General features: G+C 51.8%; 9 protein-coding genes across 9 annotated transcripts; 5 read left to right on the top strand and 4 right to left on the bottom strand.

Annotated features, from left to right (window-relative positions):
* Nucleotides 1–537: 537 nt before the first annotated feature.
* Nucleotides 538–1,719, bottom strand: AKAW2_70293S (class II aldolase/adducin domain protein; the record flags this gene model as incomplete). Its single annotated transcript, XM_041682858.1, has 4 exons — nt 538–838; nt 896–1,028; nt 1,090–1,350; nt 1,431–1,719. The coding sequence occupies 4 exons, from the start codon at nt 1,717–1,719 to the stop codon at nt 538–540; spliced, it is 984 nt and encodes a 327-aa protein (XP_041547177.1).
* A 1,299-nt stretch (nt 1,720–3,018) lies between these two features.
* Nucleotides 3,019–3,743, bottom strand: AKAW2_70292S (protein SYS1; the record flags this gene model as incomplete). The annotated part of the gene is made up of 2 exons (XM_041682857.1): nt 3,019–3,430; nt 3,496–3,743. 2 exons carry the CDS (start codon nt 3,741–3,743, stop codon nt 3,019–3,021), a joined length of 660 nt encoding a protein of 219 aa, XP_041547176.1.
* Nucleotides 3,744–4,184: 441 nt separating this feature from the next.
* AKAW2_70291A (cytochrome c oxidase subunit 6B family protein) lies at nt 4,185–4,671 on the top strand (the record flags this gene model as incomplete). Its single annotated transcript, XM_041682856.1, has 2 exons — nt 4,185–4,409; nt 4,549–4,671. The coding sequence occupies 2 exons, from the start codon at nt 4,185–4,187 to the stop codon at nt 4,669–4,671; spliced, it is 348 nt and encodes a 115-aa protein (XP_041547175.1).
* A 552-nt stretch (nt 4,672–5,223) lies between these two features.
* Nucleotides 5,224–8,236, bottom strand: AKAW2_70290S (putative RNA-binding protein (Nab3); the record flags this gene model as incomplete). Its single annotated transcript, XM_041682854.1, has 6 exons — nt 5,224–5,771; nt 5,836–6,056; nt 6,119–6,614; nt 6,674–6,853; nt 6,916–7,731; nt 7,927–8,236. The coding sequence occupies 6 exons, from the start codon at nt 8,234–8,236 to the stop codon at nt 5,224–5,226; spliced, it is 2,571 nt and encodes an 856-aa protein (XP_041547174.1).
* A 1,905-nt stretch (nt 8,237–10,141) lies between these two features.
* Nucleotides 10,142–10,923, top strand: AKAW2_70289A (peptidyl-tRNA hydrolase domain protein; the record flags this gene model as incomplete). Its single annotated transcript, XM_041682853.1, has 3 exons — nt 10,142–10,419; nt 10,503–10,763; nt 10,836–10,923. 3 exons carry the CDS (start codon nt 10,142–10,144, stop codon nt 10,921–10,923), a joined length of 627 nt encoding a protein of 208 aa, XP_041547173.1.
* A 125-nt stretch (nt 10,924–11,048) lies between these two features.
* UTP6 (snoRNA-binding rRNA-processing protein UTP6) lies at nt 11,049–12,311 on the bottom strand (the record flags this gene model as incomplete). Its single annotated transcript, XM_041682852.1, has 2 exons — nt 11,049–12,140; nt 12,222–12,311. The coding sequence occupies 2 exons, from the start codon at nt 12,309–12,311 to the stop codon at nt 11,049–11,051; spliced, it is 1,182 nt and encodes a 393-aa protein (XP_041547172.1).
* A 572-nt stretch (nt 12,312–12,883) lies between these two features.
* On the top strand, nt 12,884–16,011 carry AKAW2_70287A (putative integral plasma membrane protein; the record flags this gene model as incomplete). Its single annotated transcript, XM_041682851.1, has 7 exons — nt 12,884–13,355; nt 13,415–13,541; nt 13,653–13,691; nt 13,749–13,833; nt 13,888–13,933; nt 13,984–15,788; nt 15,853–16,011. 7 exons carry the CDS (start codon nt 12,884–12,886, stop codon nt 16,009–16,011), a joined length of 2,733 nt encoding a protein of 910 aa, XP_041547171.1.
* Nucleotides 16,012–17,766: 1,755 nt separating this feature from the next.
* Nucleotides 17,767–20,176, top strand: AKAW2_70286A (uncharacterized protein; the record flags this gene model as incomplete). Its single annotated transcript, XM_041682850.1, has 3 exons — nt 17,767–18,394; nt 18,668–18,769; nt 18,834–20,176. The coding sequence occupies 3 exons, from the start codon at nt 17,767–17,769 to the stop codon at nt 20,174–20,176; spliced, it is 2,073 nt and encodes a 690-aa protein (XP_041547170.1).
* A 431-nt stretch (nt 20,177–20,607) lies between these two features.
* AKAW2_70285A (cleavage polyadenylation factor subunit CFT2) lies at nt 20,608–23,720 on the top strand (the record flags this gene model as incomplete). The annotated part of the gene is made up of 2 exons (XM_041682849.1): nt 20,608–20,756; nt 20,822–23,720. 2 exons carry the CDS (start codon nt 20,608–20,610, stop codon nt 23,718–23,720), a joined length of 3,048 nt encoding a protein of 1,015 aa, XP_041547169.1.
* Between the last annotated feature and the right edge of the window lie 745 nt (nt 23,721–24,465).

The following is a 24,465-nucleotide window of genomic DNA, read 5'->3' as shown; positions in this document are numbered from 1 at the left end:
ATCTTAGTTGCATTTTCTCGTTAGCCCCATAATAGACCCACCTATAACAAACCAGTCAATCACTGCATATAGACGATACTTCAGGCACATTTATGGCCATACAACAACCTCGCTATTGCTGTTTTGGTTGTTCTGGAACATATAGCAATAAACAGCAGCGCTGTTCATCAATCAAGGCAAGATGGCCGAGTTGGTCCAAGGCGTCAGGTTAAGGTCCACCTTAATACCCAGCTTCACAGCTTCCTGATCATCGTAAGATGGCGTGGGTTCGAATCCCACTCTTGTCATATCTTTTTGCTTTTCCACACTTCTTAAGCAGAGAGGTTCATCTTCTCTTTTCTTTTTTATTTTTGTTATGTGCCTTGCCTATCTCGATCATGTCTATTAGGTTAAAGTGGCACGATGAAATATGTGCTGCTTTAGGAGGCTCTATGTTAGAGGTTCTGCAATAGGGTTGTTTTATCTTCAAGGCTGCAGACATGGCAATGAAACGTAAAATGCATATTATGGACACTTTTGCTGGCAGACACCAGTTCCTTATTGCAGAACTCTTCCGTTAGTCTCTTCAACGATCAGCTCGTACTCGGGCTGGAACTCGGTGTAGAAGTTATGCTGTATGTTGTCAGCCATCCATCCATCCACTACAGATTCTACAGAAGAGTAACTCACATGGTTCTGCGCAACATCAGCAGTATACTTCGCTACCTCATTCGAGATGATTCTCTTCGGAACACCGTTTGCGGCCGCTGCTTCAGCCAGCAACTGCGTGTGGCAGGCATTGTCTAAGCTAAAGTAGAGAAAAGCCGCCTCGTCGACAGTTCGGCCCACAGTGAGAAGACTGTTTTCCTTCGTGAGTACATGGTGTGTCAAGTGTCATGATATGTATCCGACTCACCCATGGTTCTGCAAGATGCAAGCGATGTTGTCCTTTCCTAGGGCACGAGCAATTTGCTCACCCTCCTCCTGCGCAAGGGCAATACCGCCGTGGTCTTCGTAGACACTGACCTTTCCGTAGAGGTTGCATGCATCTATAGATACCAAATCAGACAATCCCTCTCAAGCAGCTAGTGTCAAATTGAATCTACTAACCCTGGGTAAGCATCTCAATCGGCTTTCCAAACGCACTCCACGTCTTCCCATGAATTGAATGAGTATGCGCTGCAGCAATAACATCCGGCCGGGCCTTGTGAATTTCAGAGTGGATCATGAATCCGGCCTCATTGATGGGCAGCTGAGCACCGCCCTCAGTGACATAACCCTCTGCGTCAACGAGGACAAGATCCGATGCTTTGATGGTGGAGAAGTGCTTGGCGAAGGGGTTCATCCAGAAGTGGTCCTTTAGGATAGGGTCTGTAGCACATCCCATTAATACTTGTCTTGTCGAGCTGAACTTCTGCAGTTGCATTGTGATACTAGAAATGATCACTCACCTCTCATAGAAATATGCCCCGACACACCCTCCCCGTACCCTTTCTTGCCAAAGAACCGAAACGCAGCAGCCATATGCTCCTTCATCCACTGCCGCTTAGCCACAGGATCACTAAAGGTCGGAATACCCCGTAGCTTGAGCGTTCCGGCACGGTTTCCCCGTGCAACAGATTGGAACTCCCTGTCGTTGGCGGCATCTTCGATGTGGGCTTTGCTAGTGGTGCTGTTGTTGTCGGCCGCTACGACGACGGGGACGGGGTTAGTGGTGGTTTCGGTGATGGTAGCGGACATGGTGATTAGTAGCAGTATGGCTTATTTCTCTTTGATCCGTGATTTATTTCTGGAATAAGGTGTCCTGGGGAGAAGAGGGGAAGATGAGTTGGCGGGGACAAAGTATAAATACTGAATGTATGAGGGGCACGCTAGATACTAATCTACAGTCTTTATCCTTTAGGCTTATCGCAGCCCCGGAATTGCATGTCAAGTAAAATGATAGGCGCACTGCGCCGAAGGGACGGGGGCTCCGATAGCTTGATAAGAGCTGTGCCCCGGCCCGGGGTCGTGCGCCTTCCGGGGACATGGTTCCATCCTTGTCTTAATAGGGTGCACTTGTCCGGATGACAGTACCCGGATGTATATAATTCTTTCCTTGAGGATGTAAAGTATAATAATCAAGTATTTCATGTTAGTAGAGGCTATGAAGTCTGTGATGTTCAACTTGTTTTTTGTTTTGGGGGGTTGTTGGGATCATTGCCCATTGCCGTTGCAAGAGAATGAGCTATTCAACCACTGCACTGTATGTTGCTAGATCAGTGGAGGTGATTATGGATTAACAAAATACCAATTGTGATGATGCAGCCAATGCATGAATAGACCAGCAACACTATAATGGAAGTGGTACAGTCTGCTGACCCTTCAACGAACTGGATACTATCTCCGATTAGGTGTATCAACAGCAGGATCTGCTACTGGCTTACTTTCACGATTGGCAATTCATACTTTTCACTTCTTTGAGGGATCTATATCTTTCAATCATATGCAGATATATTTCTGGGGGTCTTGTAATACGTTACCTGCAATCAACCCTGTTGTGGAATGGTCTGCCATTTATATTAATAGCCGTTAGTATCTGTAAGGGACTGTAGGGGTTTAAGTTCTGTGGAAGCTTTTCGTTTTGACCGTCTTTATACTATTGTCCTTGCTAAAATGTCATGGGCCGATCAGGTGCTAAAGTAATACGTTGCTGGATATATATCCGAGATCGTAGGGAGTGCAAAATCAATGTCTTCCATATCTATGCCTACTCTCGCCGCAGCAAGTTAAAATATATATTTCACACAATATAACTTAAAACAACACGTCGAAGAAAATGAGAAATAACAGTAATTGGCATCAATCCAACAACGCCACCAATGCAGGTACCAGCCAGCTAGGGTATACATGAGAAAAGAACAGGAGCAAACGTGAAGATAGACCATAACCACATCCAGTGGGAGTCTCACGCACTCCCAGGTCAATGAGAAATAATAAGAAGGGTGATAAGGTCATGACAAAGAAAAGGGAAGAGAACCCAGAGAAGAAGAGAGGTATCTATACCGCCGCGTCACCCTTCATTTCCACCATCTCGTACTCATCCCCGGCACTGCTACTATCGCGCAAGCCTCGTCCCCTTCCTCTACCCCTCGACAGTGAGAATAACTCCTCTTCGCCAGCACCACTTTCTGCCTCACCACCACCTGAGGCCCCAGCAGACGTACCGCCATTGCTACTACTCCCACCAATGCCACCAAAACTGATGGGCTGCAGTTCCCGCCAACGACAGGCCCAAATGCCCAAGAACGTCATGAACGCGGCACTCGCGCCTTGCAGGCCCCACCAGAGCCAATTCGCGGGCACGGAATGCGTGTACAAGGTTGTAGCGATGAGGTGGAGGAAGTGTAGGGTAAGAGCGAAGTCAGGGATAAGCTTGGACCGAGCGACGAGGAGAAGGAGGAATATTGCCCTAGTTGTGCATTTCTTATTAGAATGTGTGCCTTGTACTGTGGAAAGACAAGCTAGAGAACTCACCCAATCCCACTCGTCAACAACCACACCAAGCCAAGCATCCATCCAATCGTAGTATCACCGCGGAGGGCATTCCAGCTAAAGACAAGGTCGAGGGAGAAGGGAGTACCGTAGACGACCGTCGTAAAGAGGATGAGAGCCGTGGCGGTGACATAGTAGGCGACTTGAAGGAGGAGGATCTTCCGGACAATCTTCAGCGGGGGAAGGTCGGTTCGAGAGCCCGCTCGAGGGGCCCGGCGGCGCGGGGGCATGAACTGTTTATTTTATTGTGTATAGGCGATTAAATTTAGGTTGGGTGTGTTAGAGGGACCCCGAACTGCGGTGGTCGGGGAGTTGTGTAGTGTATTTGACCGCAAACTTATCGAACCGAGTGGATGTTTTGCGAGACGTCAAGTCTGAATAATGCGTTCCTGAATAACGCCAGGCCGGAAAGAAAATATTCCAGGGCAGAATTCCTCAGGTTGTATGACGTGGTGCTGCAGGGCTGATTGATCGATAAATATCCAGAGCGCCGTTCGGCGATGTTGGAGCCAACTTGACCGGACGGGTTAGCGCCACATGACCGGCGTCCGCGGCGGCGGAGCGGAGCAACCAATGCATCATCTCAATTATTGTCGTTCAATATCCGGACATTCTAGAAACCCCATCTACTCCTCGCACCCCTTCTACACAACCATATACACATAATAACAATGGGCTGGCTTCCCTGGTCCTCCGAATCTACCAACACCGCCTCCGATGGTGGCCGCATAGCTCCCGATCGAACCTCCCGCCAACGATGCTACGAGGGCCGCGACATGTTCTTTACCTGCCTCGACCGCAATGATATCTTGGATGCAATTAAGGATGACAAGGAGGCGCGCCGGAAGTGTGGAAAGGAGATTGCAGAGTTTGAAACGGCTTGTTCGAGGGCGTGGGTATGTGTTTTTTCCCTTTCTTCCTCGCGCATTAGTTTTCGCTTGTTGCTGGGGTTCACTGCGGCATAAGAGAAAAGATCATGGCAAATTCGTCTCTTAGTATTGAATCTGAAGCTGATTATATACGTATGAATGACAGGTCAAATATTTCAAAGAGAAGCGCGTGATGGAGTATAACCGGGACAAGACAATTGAGCGGATCAAGAAGGAAGATGCGGCCCAGGTTCAAGAATTAAAAGCACAAGGGTGGAACTCTCGGTAAAGAAGATGGAAAAAGAATAGTTGAGGTGATTGCTTGTGATCGGGGAAGTGGCGGCGCCCGTTGAGGGCTTTCTACCTGTACGATATTGATGTACGGTTACCAGGCTTCCAATGACTGCCGGACCGCATGCTACTAGATACTCTCCACTATAGGCTGGAACTGTGGCTTATTAGAATTACCGTGTGCTTGCATTGTGTCTGTCATGCTAGTCACTATGCCTGAGACCCCACAAGAATCAGGGGATAAAAATAGATACAAAAGCTCCGCATAGAACCCCAACATCGCTGTCCGATGTCTAATTCAATACCTCAAAGCAAACCGAACCATTGCACCCCTATAACGTGTATTCGCTGATTCGATCGAGTGCGCAAGAAAATCAACCCAACAACAGAACCTTCATAACCCTTACCTGCGGTAACGTTCCATATCCGATTCTCGATCAATCAATCAGTCAACGCCCGACTCCTTGAATGTCGCCAACGACTGCGAAGCCAGAGAGAAAGAGGAAGAGAGGAAAGAGAAAAGACGAGAGAAAACAGGGAATGTCATCAATCATTGCTTCCATTTGCCCAGTTGGTTCATGATGTTCTGCACATGGGGACCAACGGCTGCCTGGTTTTGAGGCTGTTGGCCTCCAAGTCCCTTGGCAAGTAACGAAATCAAGTTGGGGTCGGATACCAAAGGAGCATTTGGCGCTTGCAGAGGAAAGGGCGGTGGAGCTAGTGGCTGTTGCGGGTTAGCAGCAACAGGCTGGCGAGTGGCAGCGTTCAGCAGGCTAGCGAGGTCTGCTGCGCCATGCGGCGTGCTGGCACTAGGAAACGGCTGCTGCGCCGTTGGCACGGCTGGCGGCCGTTGCTGGAGCACTCCCAGCAGCGATTGTAGTGTGGGCCCGTCGAGGGAGGTAATCAGATTGGCAATATTGGGCTGATTGGCGACGGTAGGCAGCGGCGCCTGAGGAGGCACTGTTGCGGCCGGAGCAGGAAGCGGGGGAACCCCAAATGCCGGGTTGGGAGGGAAAGGCGCCGGGGGAGCGCCACGCTGCACCGACTGGGCATGGAACACAATTTCGGCGGCGATACTGGGCTCGACATCAGGGTATTCTAGCAGGAACACTGTCAGCGAACCACAACCCATGCAGACTTACTGAGGATAATGGCGACTCACCGTTGGAGCGAACATTGTCTGCCCCCCCGCTCCGGTCAAACACCTGCAGGGGAATTTTCCTAGAGAACTGACTCGGGCGCGAAAGCCTCACTACAGCAAGTACGCCCTCCTGGATCTGTCGTTGAACAGCAGCGTTCAGGGGAATCCGGAGTCCAAGGACGAGCACATCCACCCGGAGACCCCGGTTACGGAAAGAGTTCTCCACAAAGAATATGAAGTTGCTGGCCACGGCATTAGAAATTGCATGGATGGTCCACAGAGAAGAAAAACAAGAACCACTCACCGATCCAATTCCTCGAGCACAAGGATCTGTACTTCTGGTACGTCTCTCGGAGCTCGCCGAGGAACGGGCAGGTCTGCATCACCCTCGTAAGACCCACGGCCCCGTGGGCTAGGGGTGCGATATCTGCGATCTCTCGTGTAGGGCGACCGGGAACGCCGCCTCTCGCGTCGTTCGTACCGCTCTGGAGTTCTATCCCGAGACCGGTACCCGTCCCTGGCGCGGAAAGCACGAGGAGACGGCGAGCGAGGCGGAGGGGGTGGCCGATAGTCGTCACGTCTACGGTGACCGGGCTCATCCCTAAAATCGCTGAACGGCACGCGCCCCGATTCGTACGGACGGTCGTAACGATCAGCCGGGGCTCTCGCACTGCGGCTGCCAGAAGGACCACTCCGGCTGAATTCTGGAGACCTCGAGCGCCTTGGTGGAGGAGCGCGAGAAGGTTCTGCCGGGGCGGCCCCGGGCCTTGTGCTCCTCTGTGGCTTCGAAATTTCGAGATCTGGTGCAACACGGATGAGTCTCAAGCGAGGACATCCATTGTCGAGTGGGTATACTTACGGACTTTGCGCCCTCTAACAACAGCTCCTTGCTCAGCGTCGAGAGCCTGTTTACAGGCAGACGAGTCAAGGAACTGGATGAACCCGTAGGCCTGCTTGATGGATATCTGCGCCAACTTCCCGAACTTGTGGAATATGTGGAATAAATCGCGCTTCGTCACTCTTTCGGTGGGCAGATTACCTGCGACCTCGGTCAGATCACTGTTGGGGCCTTTGTCTTCATACACAGCAAGTGGTACTAACCAACAAACAATCTAGACCCCGGCGGGAACCGGTCCCAAAGACCCTCGGTTACGTAGATCCTCTCGTCATGCAGAAACTCATCGTACTTCTTCTGCACCTCGGGGCCCCATGGCGTGTCTTCATCGGAACCCTTGCTCTGTCGGGCCACTACCCGTTCACCGCCAGCCTTTCTGTTATTCACTGGTCCTGGGGAGTCCTGAGTCTCGGAGGTAGTAGTAGATGTAGACTGCTGGAAACTCGGCACGGGGGGAGGGGGCAAAGCGCTGGCACCCGAGGACGTCCCCGGTGCGCCAGCCGCAGCCAATGATGGGAGGCCCAGATTGGACTGATAATTACTCTGCTGGGCGGTGTAGGTGGAGGAGGGGGAGGGCTGTGCATTGGAAGTATTAGGGGGGAGCTGGTGATATGACCGGATGTCATCACTGGCATTGTAGTTGGGATGGATAGAGGGCTTCTCCTGGGGAGGGGGGCGAGGGGGAAGTCCCAGGGAAGATTGGAGCGCCTCGTCATCCGTTCCTGCCTGGGGAAGGGCAGAAACGTCTGTAGACAAAGGCGCTGTCTCTGAGACCGCAGGGGCAGAGGGCGCAGTGGAAGAAGGGGGCAGATTATCGAGGAGGTTCTGAAAATCGACACCATCCTCACCAGTGTTATCATCAGCTTTGCTCTGGGAGTCTAGGCGAGTTTGCGGCGCGGGCTGGGCGGTCCAGCTGGCGACTGCGTGGTCTACCTCGCTCGCACTGGGGGTGTCTTGAGCGGCATGGGAGGAAGAGGGAGGGACATCGGGGGGAGGAGGAGGAGCTAGGAGGGAGGCGGGATCTGATGGAGGCAGAGTGGTTAGAGAAGAGTCTGTTGGAGCGTCCTGGGCTGCGGAGGAGGTACCGCCGGCCATGGGAGGCGCGGGTTGGTCTGATGCAAAGGACGCCTGGGCAGTTGTAGCCGTAGCAGACAGTGCGTGGGCAATCTTGTTCATCGATCCATCCTCCACCTGCGACGAATCCGAGTGGAAGCTACCTTGAGTGTTTGGTGGTCGGCGCGGTGGTGGTTGCTCCGGCACTTGCACGGAGCCAGTAGTTCCCCTCACTTCGCCGGGCCCTGCATATTGGCCATGAAGTGAGGTGGAATCATTGGGATGCTCCTGGGAACTATTGCCAAGGAAGGCCTCGGACTTCTCATAAGTCGACGTGTCGTTAAAAACAGGGTCCATTTGATTCTGAAGCACCGGGATCTTGGCAGGTTCCGCGACGTGTAGCGGACGAGGGCTCTCGGGAGTCAGGGTCTTGCCGCGGAAGTGAAGAGCTTCATCTGGGGAGCTGGGCGTCATGTAGACCAGGGGGAAGAGGTCGATTCATCTACAAGAGCACACAAGAAGGTCCGACAAGAACCACACGGAGATGGGGTTTTTGGAAAATCGACAAAGCTAAGGTGGGGCTATCTTGCAAAATGAACCGGGCCGTTGGAGCCGGGGCGGTAAAAGGGATAGCAGCAACCCAGAGGGAAGTAGTAAAAGAGAGAGGGGTGGGCTTCTTTTTTTTCTTTCTTGTCTTCCGATGGTGTGGATGGGTGAAGAGTAAAGAGACGGATGGCGAGAGAGAAGATAAAAAAGACAAGCCACACACACACAGTCTCTGACACTCACACCCCTGGATCCTGTCCGAGGATAACACAAGAACCAGTGAGACTTTTTTTTTTGTGAAGGGAGGCGGGGGAGGGAAGGAAAAAGCGCGTAAATAACAAAGCGATAAGCGCAACGGAGAAATGGATGGAGTAAACAGTATAAGAAGAGAACAACTGAAAAGAAAAAAAAAAGAAATAATAGTACAAGGATGGGTGAGCAAAAGGGGAGAAAAATCAGGAACAAGCCGTTATAGAAAGCTCTAGCAAGATGGAGTCACGGAACAACAAGGAAAGGCGATGAGGTAGTGAGAGATGAGGAGGAGCGCGTATTATTTCATCAATACCCAATGACAATTGTCAGGAATTGGAACAGAACGAGGGACAAGCGATCAGCAGACGCAAGATTGCGATGGAGGAGCTAAAATGGTAAATGGAGCAGGGAAGAAACAATTCCTTATCCACCAGATGGATGATGGATGGCTGGACTGCTTTTTCGCGCTTTCACACAGATTCAATCTCTGGTGGTGGAGGGGGGAGAAGAGAAAGAGGAAAGAGGAAAGAGAAAAGGGTGGTGAGAATACTGAGAAGATTCGAGCTCCACGGCGTAACTTGAAAGTTACGGAAAGGTCAAAGTTTGCGCAAGTCAGTACCGGCGCCATGCCTGATCGGGGTGCTTTAGTGCTTCAGCAGGTCCAGCCATGCGGTGTGACTGGCTGGATCGGACACTAGCGGCGGGTCATGGCGCACCTGGACTATTTTCTCTTCTGGAACTGGTCGTAGTTGGCATCGGTATCAATTAGTCAAGCCCGACTACTTTTGTACTAACTACGGAGTATCTAGACTAACACAGTAAACTAAAAAACGTTAAGTCCCTCTAAGAATATCCCTGGGCCCCATGATGCCATCTTGCCATCTTGCCATCTTCGGGGCCAGATCCTTGTTGCCTCGCTCCGACGGAGTTCTTCCGTCTGTGGTGACTACACAATAATACTAATAAGTAATAACTAAAGTAGTAACTAGTTAGCTTGGTCTAAGGCTCGGAACACTTGGAAGTCAACTGACTGGTTTGTTGTTGTTATTGTTTGGAGTGCCACCTTGGTGTCGGTATCGGAACCATTGTTCATAATTTCAAGCGGTGACCGACCCAACCTATCCATCCATCTACCTACTACTTAGTACTCTTTTAGTCTGAAGAATCTAAACATCCCATCTTTGATTAATGATCAAGCTACTATCTTACTAAAAATCGCAACCGAGGCCGACCGCTGCTAACTACTGAGATTGGTGTCTACCCTACCCGTTGACGAACCATCAGCCCGACCCTGCCGGTCACCCTACTTTTAAATTACCTGACGGGTCCTTGGTGAAAGTAACTCCGTCATATCCGTACTAAAAGCTACTTTACTCTAGCTCGGCTTCTGGAAGATCCTTGTGCTTGTTACTCGTTAGCATACCCATCCTTAATTCAATGTCCCTGTTCCTATCGGTCCTACCTGCAGCTGCGCGGCACCTCCCTTCCCCGCGCACTGCTACTGCTGCTACTACTGCTGTTACTACTGCTGCTGCGAACATGGTGCGAGCGAATCATGTAAGCCGTGGATTAGAATCCATCATGGCACATGCCCGGCTTTCTCTCCCCCGTAATTTTCACCGCGTTTCCCTCGCTTGCTATTATCCCCCTTCGTCCCGCCCCACCGTCGCGACACGAACCTTTGCGTCCAGGCGAGCCGCCGCCATCTCGACTCCCTCGGGCCTAGATTCGGACCACCACCTGACGGCGGCTAGGGAATGGGTCGCTAGGCTCAATTCAAAGGCTATCACCATCCCGCGTGACATCTGCGAGATTTCCTTTAGTCGTTCTAGTGGCCCTGGAGGTCAAAACGTGAACAAGTCGGTTGCCGCCATCGGTCCTGAACCCAACCACTCCCATTGATTGGTGACTAACATGTAATTGTCACTGCTACTTCGTATAGGGTGAACTCGAAAGCCACATTACGAGTCCCCCTCAAATCGTTACTGCCTTTCGTCCCCCAACTTCTACATGCCCCGCTGCAAGCGTCTCGATACGTCGCGGCGAAATCCCAGTTTCTGGTCATTCAATCGGATGAGTCGCGCAGACAGACCGCCAATGTGGAGGCTTGCTACGATAAGCTCCACCAGCTCCTCAAGAGCATAGCAGAGGACACGATTCCCGGAGAGACTTCGCAAGAACAACGTGACAAGGTACAAAAACTGTATGTATTTTCCCTCTGGGTATTTAGGATCCACTTTGAGGAACATGCGAACCTCGGACTGATCTAGCGCAGAAAGAAAGCTGCAAACGAAGCCCGCATCAAGTCGAAGAAAATGCACAGCAGCAAAAAGAGCAGCCGCCGGGGTAGTTATGACGACTAACAAACATGCTAACTTTTCATCACCTAATAACCAAGAGGACCTTTCCCTCATTCTCATTGCCCATTAAGCTTGCGACGGAAAAAGCCCGATAAACGCCGATGAGTGATTTAAATGAAATGTAAGCTCTATGCTTCCTGTACAATGCGTTCCGCGTTACGGATAGTCGCAGAAATCGCCTTTTGGAGAGACGCATCCACGCCTTCTGTCTTCTCAAGGGGCTGTAGCCAGCTGATGATCTCCTTGGCGACGTTGGGGTTATTCCGGTACTCCTTGATACGGGCAAATGATGCGCTAAACGCACGTGGGAATTCGGGCGAAGTGACCTGGAGTCCGGCGGTGGGGAATTTGATGTAGCAGATTTGCGTATGAGGGCTGTTGGGCTTGCTCTGCTGCATCACGTCGACCACATGGCCGAGGATCTTGTGCAGACAGGGCAGGTCGTCGAACTCGACTGCCATATCGTAGAATTCATGACCGAAACGGTCGTCGTTTTCGAAGTTCTTCATGGCCGTATCGAAAATGGCGAGAGGGATGGCACCAGTCAGGGCAGGGGTGTTGGCAAGGTTGTCCAAAGCGACTTGATCCACACCGCCATCCTCTCCAGCACCGGGGTTGATATCTTCTCCAGTAATCTTGGGCATAGCGATCATGTCGGCATCCATATCATCCTCCTCCGCTGGCTTCGGGGCTTCAATCGGCTTATCGAGACCCAAGATTCGCTGTCGAGCAACCAATTTGGCGATATATATCAATTCCAGTTTGGCATAGTGGAGCCACAGCTTCTTCGAACTTTTGCAAAAGCGCAATCCGCGCTGCATGTAACCTCTAGATTGTGTCATATCCGCATGCTCATCCACAGCGTATTGCGCGGCGTATAGCCACAAATCGACGTTGGCGGGATGTAACCGCAAGGCGTCTGTAAGGATGCTCGAGACCTTTTTGTAGGCCTTTTGTTGTTTTGCATATTCGAGGTACTGCACCCACAAGCCCACATCCCCATGAAACTTGCGAGTCGCGCGGTCAAGGATGAAAAAGATGCGCCTCTGCCCAGTGTATCCCGCCGACCTGATTCCCAATCGCTTCACCCTCTTCCGGCGCAGGGTGTCTAGGTTCATCTCGTATTGCGCATATCGGACGAAGTCAACGGGCAGGGCGCCACGTGCATTCAGTTTGTGCTCAAAGTCGGACCGTTTCTTGATGATGGCTGTGATTTCATCCTGCAAGCAGATGAAACGGCATGTCAGTTTTCTAGGCGCATTGAGGTGGGTAGATAGATGATGGCCATGAGCGCCAATTACCTTAGAGAAGATTTTCTTCCGCTCAAACTCCTTGAGCTCAGGGACCGACTTCTCCAAAAAGAAGCGGGCCTTGTCGGTAGCAGCTGACATGATTGCTCTGGATGGCTTTGGCAAGCAGCGACTTCAGCAGTTCCTTTGCAACCCAGAAATCCAGCCAGAACCAGACGATAGGCAAAAAAAGTTGTCGGCATCCCGCACGAGATCTCCGCCCAGGGACCTGGCCGCCTGCCTGATCAGGGCTAGTGGCTGGAGCGCGCCGCCCGCGTGTTGCCGAGCCTCGCTCCGAAGGTCATCCCATCATCTGTCTCTCACCTTCAGGGGAATCTTGGGCTTCTCGCTGTTGGGATTCTTTGTACGACCCGCTCTTTCGCTTTTCTTTTCCCTTCTCGTTTCATTTCTCTTTCGTTGACGCTCATTTCTATCCCCCTTAGTCTGTTTCTTTATAGCTTATTCTTTTAATTGGCCGGAGTCCGTGCTCGGTGCCTCCCTGTGCTGCCATGGCACCCAGATATAAAGATGGGGATGCCGTTGTGGCGGTTAGTGTCTCTGCGCTTCGCGGTTTGTCAGGCTAATTGACCATCTCTCAGGTCAATGGAAAATGGATCTCTTGGGCACATACGGCTGTGGCCTATACGGCCTTCTTCAGTGCCCTGGTAGTGGGAATGTCCTTGCATTTCCACAAGATCGTCCAGAACGAACACTACGGCTACCCTGATGAATGGTTCCCTTCCGTGTCGGCCACCATCGGTGATCGCTATCCTGAACGCTCTTTCTTCCAAGTCTTCATTGCCATCACTTCCGGTCCTCGTTTTGCCCTCGTCTTCCTTTGGTACCTCCTGACTGCCCGCCCTAACTCCGCCCTGCCAAAGCTGGTCGCTGGTGTGGGCTTGTTCCGGACATTCACGTGCGGAGGCTGGACTTACGTTACCTCGACTGATGATCACGACTGGCACGATATTTTCATGATCTCGTACCTGGTGGCAACTTTGCCCTGGACTCTCGGTTGCCTCGCCCTCAGCCCGAACAACCGCCGCGCTGTCAAGTACCGCAAGATTTTGGCCAGCCTGTTCTTTGGCACTCTGGTGCCACTGATCTACTACTTCATCCAACACAAAGTGCACAAGGTTCCTGGGGGTAAGATCGCATGGATGCTGCTGCTGCTGCTGTGGATGAGATTGTTAACCTTTGGCCAGCCTACACGAGATACGCCTTCTTCGAGTGGTCGCTTATTTTGTTTGATGTCGGATTCGATGCCGTCACAGCTCTTGACTTTGACGCATTCGAGATTGTTGTGAGGGATGTCAAGGGGGTTAGCAGAGGGTATGTACAATGGCTTCCAAAGTAATGCAGAGCAAGAGAGGAAAATGTACAGTCGCCAAAAGATGGTTGTCGGTATTTGAAAGACGTGATCTAAGATTCGCAAACTTCCAGGCAGTTGAAGACCACTGCGGACTCTGTCCTTGAAAAAGAGTGTGTACAATCTGATTTCCAGACTTAACCTGAACATGGCAGTTAACTCGTAGTCAGGAAGGGCAAGCCTGTCGGAAATACGTTTGGCGAGGGCTTTTTCTGGTCTGAAATCATCGACGCTGCTGCAGACGTCTACAATGGGGTACGCTTCAGATTGGGCTTTCCCTCAAATTATGTGGTTGCTGATAAGTTGTAGTTCGTCTTCTGGACCCTCTGCACTGCCCTTCCCGTTCTCGTCTGGTGTAAGTAGTGCGTTTCTTATCTGCAGGATCGCATGTCTGATTGGATGTAGACTTCCCCCTTTGGCACATGGGTATTTCCGGATATGAGGCAGCCATTGTCTGCTACCTTTCGCCTTTGCTCCTCGGCATCCCGGCCATAAAATCTGCGGCAATCAAGAACCCTCGCCTTTTCCACCTGCTCTCGCTGTCCGGACTCCTGGCATATAAGGTGCAAGACCCTGCCAACCGCCTCTTCGTTATGGGCTTCGCCGTCGTCTGCAGCTGTGTTACCTGGGCCGCTAGCTTGTATGCGGAAAGGGCGAACAACGTCAGATTGGAGTCCCGTATCCTTTCATGGAGCATCGGTTTGATTCTGTCTAGCGTCGCCAAGTTCGCATGCGCTACCAACAACCCTCTGTGGCCAATCATGCACGCTCAGAACGGTGGATGGAACAAGATTGGACTTCTCGCCGTCCTGGCTGTCCTTCGATCCTACCGTAGACCTGCCACGAGCGGAGGAGATTATCTACCGTCGAGTGGAAAGAAGGGCTCTCCGTTCTTGGCCGGTCTAGGTGTTGGTGGTTTGATGTTCGCCATGCACTACCTTCTTTCAGACTCTAGTACGATGATGTCTTGGGTCTGGGAGGGTTATCCGGTGCGGGGCCCCATCGCGGCTCCCCACGGTGCCGTCACCATCTTTACCATGGGTGCTGGTCTCGTCTACGGCCTCTTTTATCCTTCTGTGGCCGGTAGTTGGACAGCGTTCGGACTTGGCTCTCTGGGTGCCACATTCCTTACCTGCTACAGTCACTGGACCGGATACTATGGCGGTCTCGTTCTCACGTTCTACCTCCTGGCCGTGACTCCCGTTCTCCTTTCCTCGGCCGTTAGACATTCTCCTGCATCTACGTTCGGTGTGGGCTGCGTCTTGTACATTTTCTTGATTCTGTTCCACGTTTGGGTCGTTGCTTACGCCTTTGTTCCTGGCGGATACCTCGTCAGAGAGCACACGGATTGGGTCGTGATCACCATCATGTTGTCCATTGGCGCTGGTGTCTTCTCGGCGGGTGTGTCGAATGCTTCCAGCCCGAAAATCAAGGCCGTTAGCCCCAACAGCAGAAGACAGCGTTCATACTTTATCTACGTTCTCGCGCTCCTGCAACTGCTCTCCGTCTCCATCGCATACCTCCGCTTCCCCACTAATGACTACACCCCTTATCACAAGGACGACAAAGTTGCCACCATGGGCATCTGGACGATCCACTTCGGCCTCGATAACGATATGTGGGCATCTGAGCGGCGCATGCGCGATGTAATCCAGGAGCTTGAGCTTGATGTGATCGGCTTGCTCGAGTCAGACAACCAACGCATCATCATGGGCAACCGTGATGTTACGCAATTCTTGGCGGACGACCTGGGAATGTACGCGGACTTTGGACCGGGTCCCAACAAGCACACCTGGGGATCTGCCTTGCTCTCCAAATTCCCCATTGTCAACTCAACCCATCACCTACTCCCTTCACCTGTTGGTGAGCTTGCCCCGGCCATCCACGCCACTTTGGACATGTATGGTGAGCTTGTTGATGTTGTGGTCTTCCATTCGGGTCAGGAGGAGGATCCGGAAGACCGTCGTCTGCAAACGGAGTACTTGTCCAACCTGATGGGTTCGTCGTCTCGTCCGATGGTGTTGCTGAGCTACTTGGTCACCAAACCGCTCGAGGGCAACTACAACACTTATGTCAGTGATATCAGTGGTATGAAGGACATTGATCCCACGGACTGGGACCGTTGGTGCGAGTACATCTTGTACAAGAGGTTGAAGAGAACAGGCTACGCAAGAGTTAGCCGTGACTCGATCACCGACACTGAGATCCAGGTATGCTCCTTTGGCCTATTTTACTTTCACGATTCTTTCCCCTCTAACCAGCTATTCTTAATAGGTCGGTAAATTTGTGATTGGCGAGCCGGAGCCGGAAAATGAAATGCGTATCCCCGAGGAAATGGTCCCTGAAGGCCGTCGATTCCCTGCGTTGTTCCGCGGCCAGGGAGTTCGTGGTCATCGGTACCATGTCTTTGACGAGCCCCGATACTGGCAATGAGTGTTAGCTCTCGATTGAAGGGGCACATCATTCCAGATACCTCTGAGCAACGCCGAATGTCTTCCATACACTGTTCTTGAGTATAGTTCATACGACAAGCATACCAGCATTGCGTGGCCAATTGCCTGCGGTGATCATATGTGGTCTTTTTCTTAAATCGTACATAATGTCATCTTTTCCTTATTCTTCTATTCAAAGTCGAAATTGTGCAACAAATCCGCAGCGAAGGTGCACTGTGAAGTGCTGTACGGACTACCAGGCTCAGGGACGACGGGGTTGCGCTTTGCCTGCTGTTGGGTTGTAAACTTAGTAGTAAGGGGATGGCAGGAGCTGAGGGCCCTGGTCTCGTGCCTGCCTGCCTGACTGCCTGATTGCCTGCCCCTCGTTCTGTGGAACGTAGTCCAGGACTGACCTTCACCTTCAGTGCCATCCTTGACTGAGCTGTGGAATGCGAAACCGCCAATTAAGCATGTTCGCTAGGTCGATGTGACATAATCTATATGACAAGGTACGCGATGCTGGTGGTCTTTACAGCGAAGCTCTGAGCTGGTCAGCTGCCAAGATCACTATTGTTTCTTGATGATTCTTCTAGAGCAGGCAACCTTGTCAGAGAATACAGGCCAGTCACATCATAAAGTCGGATTCCAGCTGATACCGGTTGTGTTGAAGCATCATTGTCCTGGACGAGTACCAGCGAGCACGACTACCAAGTACAACGTATATCACACCATAACAAAATCTTTTAACTAAGATCAACACTCAGGCTATCCACAAAAGAACATTCCAACGACAATAGAAACTAACGCTGAGGCAAGTAAGCACTTTCCATTGCTAGTTTACCAGTCATTCGGTGTCAGCAGTGCTAGGAATCCTCCGAGGAATGTACCGAGTACTTTGACTTTCTTTGTTGATCTTCGCCCCAGTTTTGCCTCCCCTAGATAGAAATTGTTTGACCTTTATCAGGCAACAATGAAAGAAAAGAAGGAAATTTCTTCGATTATCTTCTAGGGCGGAAATGTGCTGAAAATGTACATTGGAAAGGCCAGGAGGACATCTGACAGGTGTGATGAGGGCCATGGAGAGACGATATCTGTCTCTTTTTCACTGTCCTCGCGGGATTTACCGTCCCTGTATGTTGGATGCTCAGCGAACTCAATGTGATGGACTTTTCTGTTCAACTGAACTAACTATCCGATCGATCAACAGCACAACTTGCGAGAGACTTGCTCCTTCAAAGTGAAGATTGCAGTCAAGTGCATGAGTGCTTTTGCTCAGACTTCGGCGGGTATACGAAGGTTTAGGTAAGTTTAGCGTCGAAATCGATTGGCTTTGTTACTGACAATGCTGACGCCGGCTCATAGATCTTTCACTTTGCAATTTCCGCCTCGTGGGAAGTTCTTGTTGATGCTTTCAGGGACAAAGAAGTGTCCAACAAAGACAGAGGAATACATTGCGCCTGTTCTATTTTTGTTGAATCAATTACCTCGATCGATATATGTGAAAGGAAGTTCATTCGAAACCTAGCGTGAATGAACCCCTTCGATAATGCAAGTTGTCCCAGATATATTTGACTATCATCGTTCCGCACGGGGTGTCCGGGCTGACCATATTGTTTTCCAAGTCATCTTGAGCTTACAAGCCTTTGGGCTCGCATTCTGAGGAATTTAAAGTACGAGGCGTACTTCCAGTGTGTACTCGAGCATTATACTTTTATTCAAGCTATCCACATCCACCACCCCAGCAACTTGATAAGCAATGTCTGAAGAACCCGGCAAGCGGCTCGAGAATCCGTCGCAAAGAACTTCCCTTGACGCAAACCCACCAGGGGACCAACACGTGGAGTTTGTGAATGCGGAACCTGAACTCCTGTCAAGTGGTACCGGGAGGCTTTCGGCAGGACGGGGGGCCATCCTGGCCAATGCTGCCAGAGAGTTGCAGGATGTCGCTGCTAAACAGCCAACTAGCCATACGAGCAATAGGCTCGAACCTCTACATCTGGGGACGCGAAGATCTCGACCATATGGAGAACCAGTCGTCCCGCCATCGTGGACAGAGGGGCCTCAGGGCAAGAAGTATCGTCGACAAATGCCCGTTGGTGAGATGGTAGTACCGACTCAGGCTGGCACAGGTGAAGGTTACAATTATAGTTCATACCAGCGGCCGCCTTTATTCACACAGGCCCCCAAGAACAAGGTCCATCGGCCAAAGTCCCCAACTGAAGGACACAGTCGATACTTAGCAGGAACATTAAAGATGCTATCCAAGCATAATAACCCTCCCCAACAGGAAAATGATCCAAACAACGGAATAGACACGCCGCCGACTGAGTACATGGTCCATGAACCGCCATACACTCCGGATGATGGCGGAGTCACAAGTCAGGGTGAGTGTAAATGGATTTGGATTGTTGTCACTTTACTTGTGTTGAGCATGTTCCTATGCCTCTTTTTGTACGTGTTCAAGGTTATCAGATGATGTAATGTATGTCTTGTCGGATCGGCGTAAGTCGCTATAAGCAAACCTGGTTGGCGATATATACGAGCTATCTCTCAGATATTGCGGCTTACGGGAAGGATTTGCTCACATTCTTCATGTATCCCTTGCGTTATACATTCCGGAACTTTTTCTGATGTGCTAATTCTGGCCATGTGCTTAGCTCGTGGGGGTGATGTGGTAGTCTATGAACAATATGACCCAGACATTCATCCTCACCCGCCCCCCGATCCCCAGTTATATGGATTTGGAGTACCGCAACAAGGTAAAGATAAACTGTTGACTTCCCCTTCTGAAAGTGATGAAATGTCTGGCTGATGGGAATCTAGTGCCTCCAGGAGGAGCGTCCGACAGGCCATCAAGACAAGGTGCGAAAGCTTTAGCGAGGGAAAGACCGAGACAGCTACGGCAAGGTCTAGCAGAGCCGCAAGTACTTACTGGGGTATTAGGAGTGACACCGGAACCGAAGAGGCAGCTGCTACAAGAACCTCTCAATGGAAATAGACTTCTAGCGATACAAGAGGCTCGAGCCCGCCCACCAAGGTGGACAGGATGGGGCAACATAATAGGGCCACATGTCGACGTATACCCGGCTTTGATCGAGCCGGTCGACGAGATAAGAGAACAACAACGTCGGATTGAAGGTGGGGAAGCTGGCTCACGGAGAAGTCGACCTATTCAGGGACCACCTGCTCAAGGACCGCATGTTCAAGGACCGCATGTTCAAGGACCGCATGTTCAGGGACCGCCTATTCAGGGACCACCTATTCAGGGACCACCTATTCAGGGACCACCTATTCAGGGACCACCTATTCAGGGACCACCTATTCAGGGACCACCTATTCAGGGACCACCTATTCAGGGACCACCTATTCAGGGACCACCTATTCAGGGACCACCTATTCAGGGACCACCTATTCAGGGACCACCTATTCAGGGACCGCCTATTCAAGGGCCACCTGTTCAGGGACCGCCAGTTCAGGGACCACCTGCTCAGGGACCACCTGCTCAGGGACCACCTGCTCAGGGACCATCTGCTCAGGGACCGCCAGTTCAGGGACCAATCATTCCAAGAGTAATTTCCAAGGTAATTGACAGCACGCAATACATGCATGATCACTACGATGAATATTACCCTCAAGATATACTTCACCGGATGAGAAATTGGGGCGGAGTGAGCCCAAGCAGTTTGCATTCTGCTCTGGCTCCAGGTCAACTTGAGCAGATACCTAGGGCTCCGCCTACGCTACCCAAGGCGGCGCCAGCCCAAGTGGAACCAGCGAAGAAGGGAAAAGCGAAAGCGACGAAGAGGAAGAGGGCTACAGAACCGGAGAATTCGGAACCACCAGCACGCTCAGCATCACCAAGACGCTCAGCGCGCACACCACGGCCACCAGCATCAGCAGGAGCTGCAGCAGAGGAAGCAGCACCCAAACGATCGGCAGTACCGAAACGCTCAGCAGCACCAAAAAGCTCAGCGGCACAAAAAAAATCAGCAGCACCAAAAAGCTCATCAGCACCAAAACGATCGACACGCTCAGTACGATCATTAGCATCGACGGGGCCTGCAGCAGGGGAAGCAGAACCAGCATCGCCACCGCGGCGAATGCAAACGCGGGCCATGGCCAGGTCCCAGGGGAAAGAGGCTGCAATAGCGACTAAGAAAGGTTGAAGTAATGGGACAAAGCATATTTCCGTGTGTATTTAGCATATCTTGTAGCATTATTCACCATGCTTGTTATTGTTTGTGTCTTTGTATACTTCGACAATAGTACTATATAAATGATCTGCATTATGATTACCCGATAAAGACAGTACTGCAAACCGGACAAACAAGACCCGTGATGTGATGCTGCTTTGTGTCTGCCGATGTCGACCAAACAATCAGCGGCATCAGCATCCTTCGCACTCAGCCATTGTTTCGTATTAGTGAATGCTGATCAATAGTCTGGATATGTTACGATAATCGCCAACTGGTCGCGCATCTGTTCGTCGTTAACCCGTTTGGATCGATGAGCTAAGTGAGAGCGCTTCCCGAGTCTCCGCGACAGCCTCAACTGCAGCTCTCCTGGGATCGCCGCGCACGAGAATCTCCAAGCCAAGATGTTCACCTTTACCCCCCTTCTCGGCGCGCAGTCTGCGTCATCGAAGGCTTCACAATCGATTCTCGAGCTTGATGGAGGAATCAAGATTCTTGTGGACGTCGGTTGGGATGACACTTTTGATCCTCTCGACCTGCAGGAACTTGAAAAGTGAGCTACCACTGCAGTCCTGTATATCTAACGGAGGAGTCCGTCTTCTAATAAGATAATGATAGACATGTTCCGACCCTGTCGCTCATTCTTCTAACCCACGCTACACCCGCTCATATCGGTGCCTTTGCCCATTGCTGCAAGACCTTCCCTCTCTTCACACAAATCCCCGTCTACGCTACGAGTCCCGTCATTGCGCTCGGTCGCACGTTGCTACAGGATTTATACGCCTCTTCTCCGCTAGCCGCAACATTTCTACCCAAAGCCTCGATCTCCGAGCCCGGCGCTTCTACGGCCGCAGCATCAGCTGCTGCGTCGGTGGCCGAAGGCGATGAAAGCGCCGAAGCTACTCATGCCGGGCGCATCCTCCTCCAACCTCCTACCGCCGAAGAAATCGCCCGGTACTTCTCTTTGATACACCCTTTGAAATACTCACAACCACACCAACCGCTTCCGTCACCATTTTCCCCGCCCCTGAACGGCCTTACGCTGACCGCATACAACGCTGGACATACCGTTGGTGGTACGATATGGCATGTACAACATGGAATGGAATCAATTGTCTATGCGGTCGACTGGAACCAAGCTCGAGAGAGCGTCGTCGCGGGCGCTGCCTGGTTTGGAGGTTCCGGTGCTAGTGGAACGGAGGTCATTGAGCAGCTGCGCAAACCTACGGCGCTGGTATGCAGCACCAGGGGAGGCGAACGGTTTGCATTGCCCGGAGGCAGGAAGAAACGGGATGACTTGCTGCTGGACATGATTCGGAGCACCATCGCCAAGGGTGGTACAGTGCTGATTCCTACGGATACTAGCGCTCGTGTGCTGGAGCTGGCTTATGCACTGGAACATGCCTGGCGCGATGCGGCAGGCTCTGGCCAGGGTGACGATACACTGAAAGGAGCCGGATTGTACCTGGCCGGCCGCAAAGCTAATACTACGATGCGACTGGCAAGGAGTATGCTGGAGTGGATGGACGAGAACATCGTGCGAGAGTTTGAGGCGGCTGAGGGTGTGGATGCAGCGACTGGTCAGTCAAATACAGAAGGCCAACGTGCAGGTCAGAATCAGGGCAAGGCAGAAGGGAAGGGCGTGGGGCCTTTTACATTCAAACATCTCCGAATCTTGGAACGCAAAAAGCGATTAGAAAAGATTCTGTCCGACCAGAAGCCCAAGGTCATCCTGGCTTCCGATACGTCGCTGGATTGGGGATTCGCAAAGGATTCTCTTCGTTTGGTGGCGGAAGGTGCCAACAACCTGCTGCTTTTGACGGAGCCTTTGCATAAGGAGAGGATTACGGAGGGCCAGGAAAGCACCCACAGGAAGACACTCGGCAGTATGATCTGGCAGTGGTATGAAGAACGGAAGGATGGCGTCGCTCTGGAAAAGGCATCGGATGGCGAGATGCTGGAACAGGTGCACAGCGGAGGCCGGGACCTCTCCTGGACGGATGTGAGACGTGCGCCTTTGGACGCAGGCGAGCAGTTGCTCTACCAGCAGTATCTGGCCACGAAACGACAACTTCAAGATACCTCACAAGCAAGAGGACAAGAAAATCTTGACAATGCCGCCGACGCCCTCGATGACCGGTCCAGCTCTACATCAGAAGACTCGGAGACGGAACAGCAGGGTCGCGTCCTGAACTTCTCGACCTCCTTAGCACACTCCAACCGAAACAAGCTCGGCCTCAGCGATGAAGACCTTGGCGTCAACATTCTTCTACGACGCAAGAATGTCTACGACTACGATGTACGAGGCAAGAAAGGTCGCGAGCGCATGTTCCCGTATGTGGCACCGCGGAAGAAGGGGGACGAGTATGGCGAGTTCATCCGGCCTGAGGAGTACCTCCGTGCCGAGGAACGTGAGGAGGCCGACATGCAGCAGCGCCGGACTGACTCCCAGACCAAGCTGGGGCAGAAACGTCGCTGGGACGAAACAGCGCCCCACGGACGTCGACTGTCGGGCAGTGGCGCCAAACGGCAAGCGCTTGGCGATGCGCAGAAACGGGATGTCAGCACTGCTGACGAACTGAGCCTCGCCGAAGACGGCGAAGTGGATGCCGCGGTATCCTCGGAGGATGAGGTGGAAGGACAGAGCTTCGAAGGGCCAGCGAAGGCAATATACGAAAAGGCTACACTTACAATCAATGCCCGGCTGGCATACGTGGACTTTACGGGACTACACGACAAGCGCAGTCTGGAGATGCTCATCCCACTCATCCAGCCCCGGAAGCTGATCCTGGTTGGTGGCATGAAACAGGAGACGACCGCGTTGGCGACCGAATGCCAGAAGCTCCTGGCAGCCAAATCCGGAATGGATGTTTCGGCCGCGGATTCGGCAGTCATCTTCACGCCAGTCAACGGCGAAGTTGTTGACGCCAGCGTCGACACCAACGCATGGATGGTCAAGCTGAGCAACAACCTGGTCCGGCGTTTGAAGTGGCAGCACGTACGCAGCCTGGGCGTGGTTACGCTGACGGCGCAGTTGCGGGGGCCGGAACAAGCCGTCCTGGAGGATTCTACAGAAGAGAACCCCAGCAAGAAGCCGAAACTGTTGGAGGAGGAGAAGAAGGACGAAGGAGGTAGCACCAAGGTCGCGACGAACGCACCACCAGAGGGGGCCAAACCATCAGCCGACAAGTCCGAGGTATACCCACTGCTGGATGTGCTGCCGGTCAACATGGCGGCGGGGACGCGGTCCATGACCCGGCCGCTCCATGTGGGCGACCTGCGGCTGGCAGATTTGCGCAAGATCATGCAAGGGGCCGGACATACGGCAGAATTCAGGGGCGAGGGAACGCTCCTTATCGATGGGATGGTGGCAGTGCGGAAGTCGGCGACGGGGCGGATTGAGATTGAAGCATCAGCGCAGTCTGCGGCGTCGACGAATCTAGGACGAGGAGGAGGGAGTTTCTTGGCTGTGAAGCAGAAGATTTATGAAGGATTGGCTGTTGTGTCGGGGAGTTAGGTGCTGCCACGAACCGGTTCGTCTGATGTTGGATTATGCCAACCCAGTAGATTAAACAAGACATAAAATATCCGTTTACCCTCTATACCTATGAGATGTACTCCGTAGTATGCATGCCATGACTTTGGCCCGTCAGCCGAATCCTCCGAATAGCACTGTGTAATTTCGCCCCATTAGCTGAGCGTGCAGGTAGTATATACTACTGTAAGTCAGCATTATAACTCAATGGCACTTGTCACATCATTGTAGTGGTATAGTAGTTGATCATGAAATCGTGCACTAATACACATCTATCTACTATAAGTATACTATAAATGGACATGTCTTAGTCCCATCAAGCCACATTCTTGACTACAGTAGTACTGTATGTTATTTACCCCTTTTTCCTGCCCCAGATCCCGAAGTTGAATCAATAGTCGCGGGAGGGTGTTTTCTGGAAGGGCTAGAACTATGATCTAGGGCAGGGCCAGGCCAGGAGGCGGGAACTAGTTGTGTCAGATGGTGATAGTGTGTAGTTTTGTGTAGGAGTCCAGATTGTAGGTTGTAGATATTTTTGGTAGATGGTATATGGTATATGCTAGTGAGTATATAGGTGGGTAGGTTATTGGCGTAAGTGAATCAGGGGGAGTATTATTATCTAATTAGTCTAGATTGGTGTGGTATTGTTGAGCCTGTTCCTGGAATGATTAATTGAATATGTGGGAGTATTGTTAGTGATTACTTTCAGCCTGAGGTATCTATCCAT

This window comes from Aspergillus luchuensis, chromosome 7 (genome assembly GCF_016861625.1).
Source record: "Aspergillus luchuensis IFO 4308 DNA, chromosome 7, nearly complete sequence".
In the NCBI taxonomy this organism is placed as follows: domain Eukaryota; kingdom Fungi; phylum Ascomycota; class Eurotiomycetes; order Eurotiales; family Aspergillaceae; genus Aspergillus; species Aspergillus luchuensis.
This window is presented reverse-complemented; position numbering and strand designations above follow the sequence as displayed.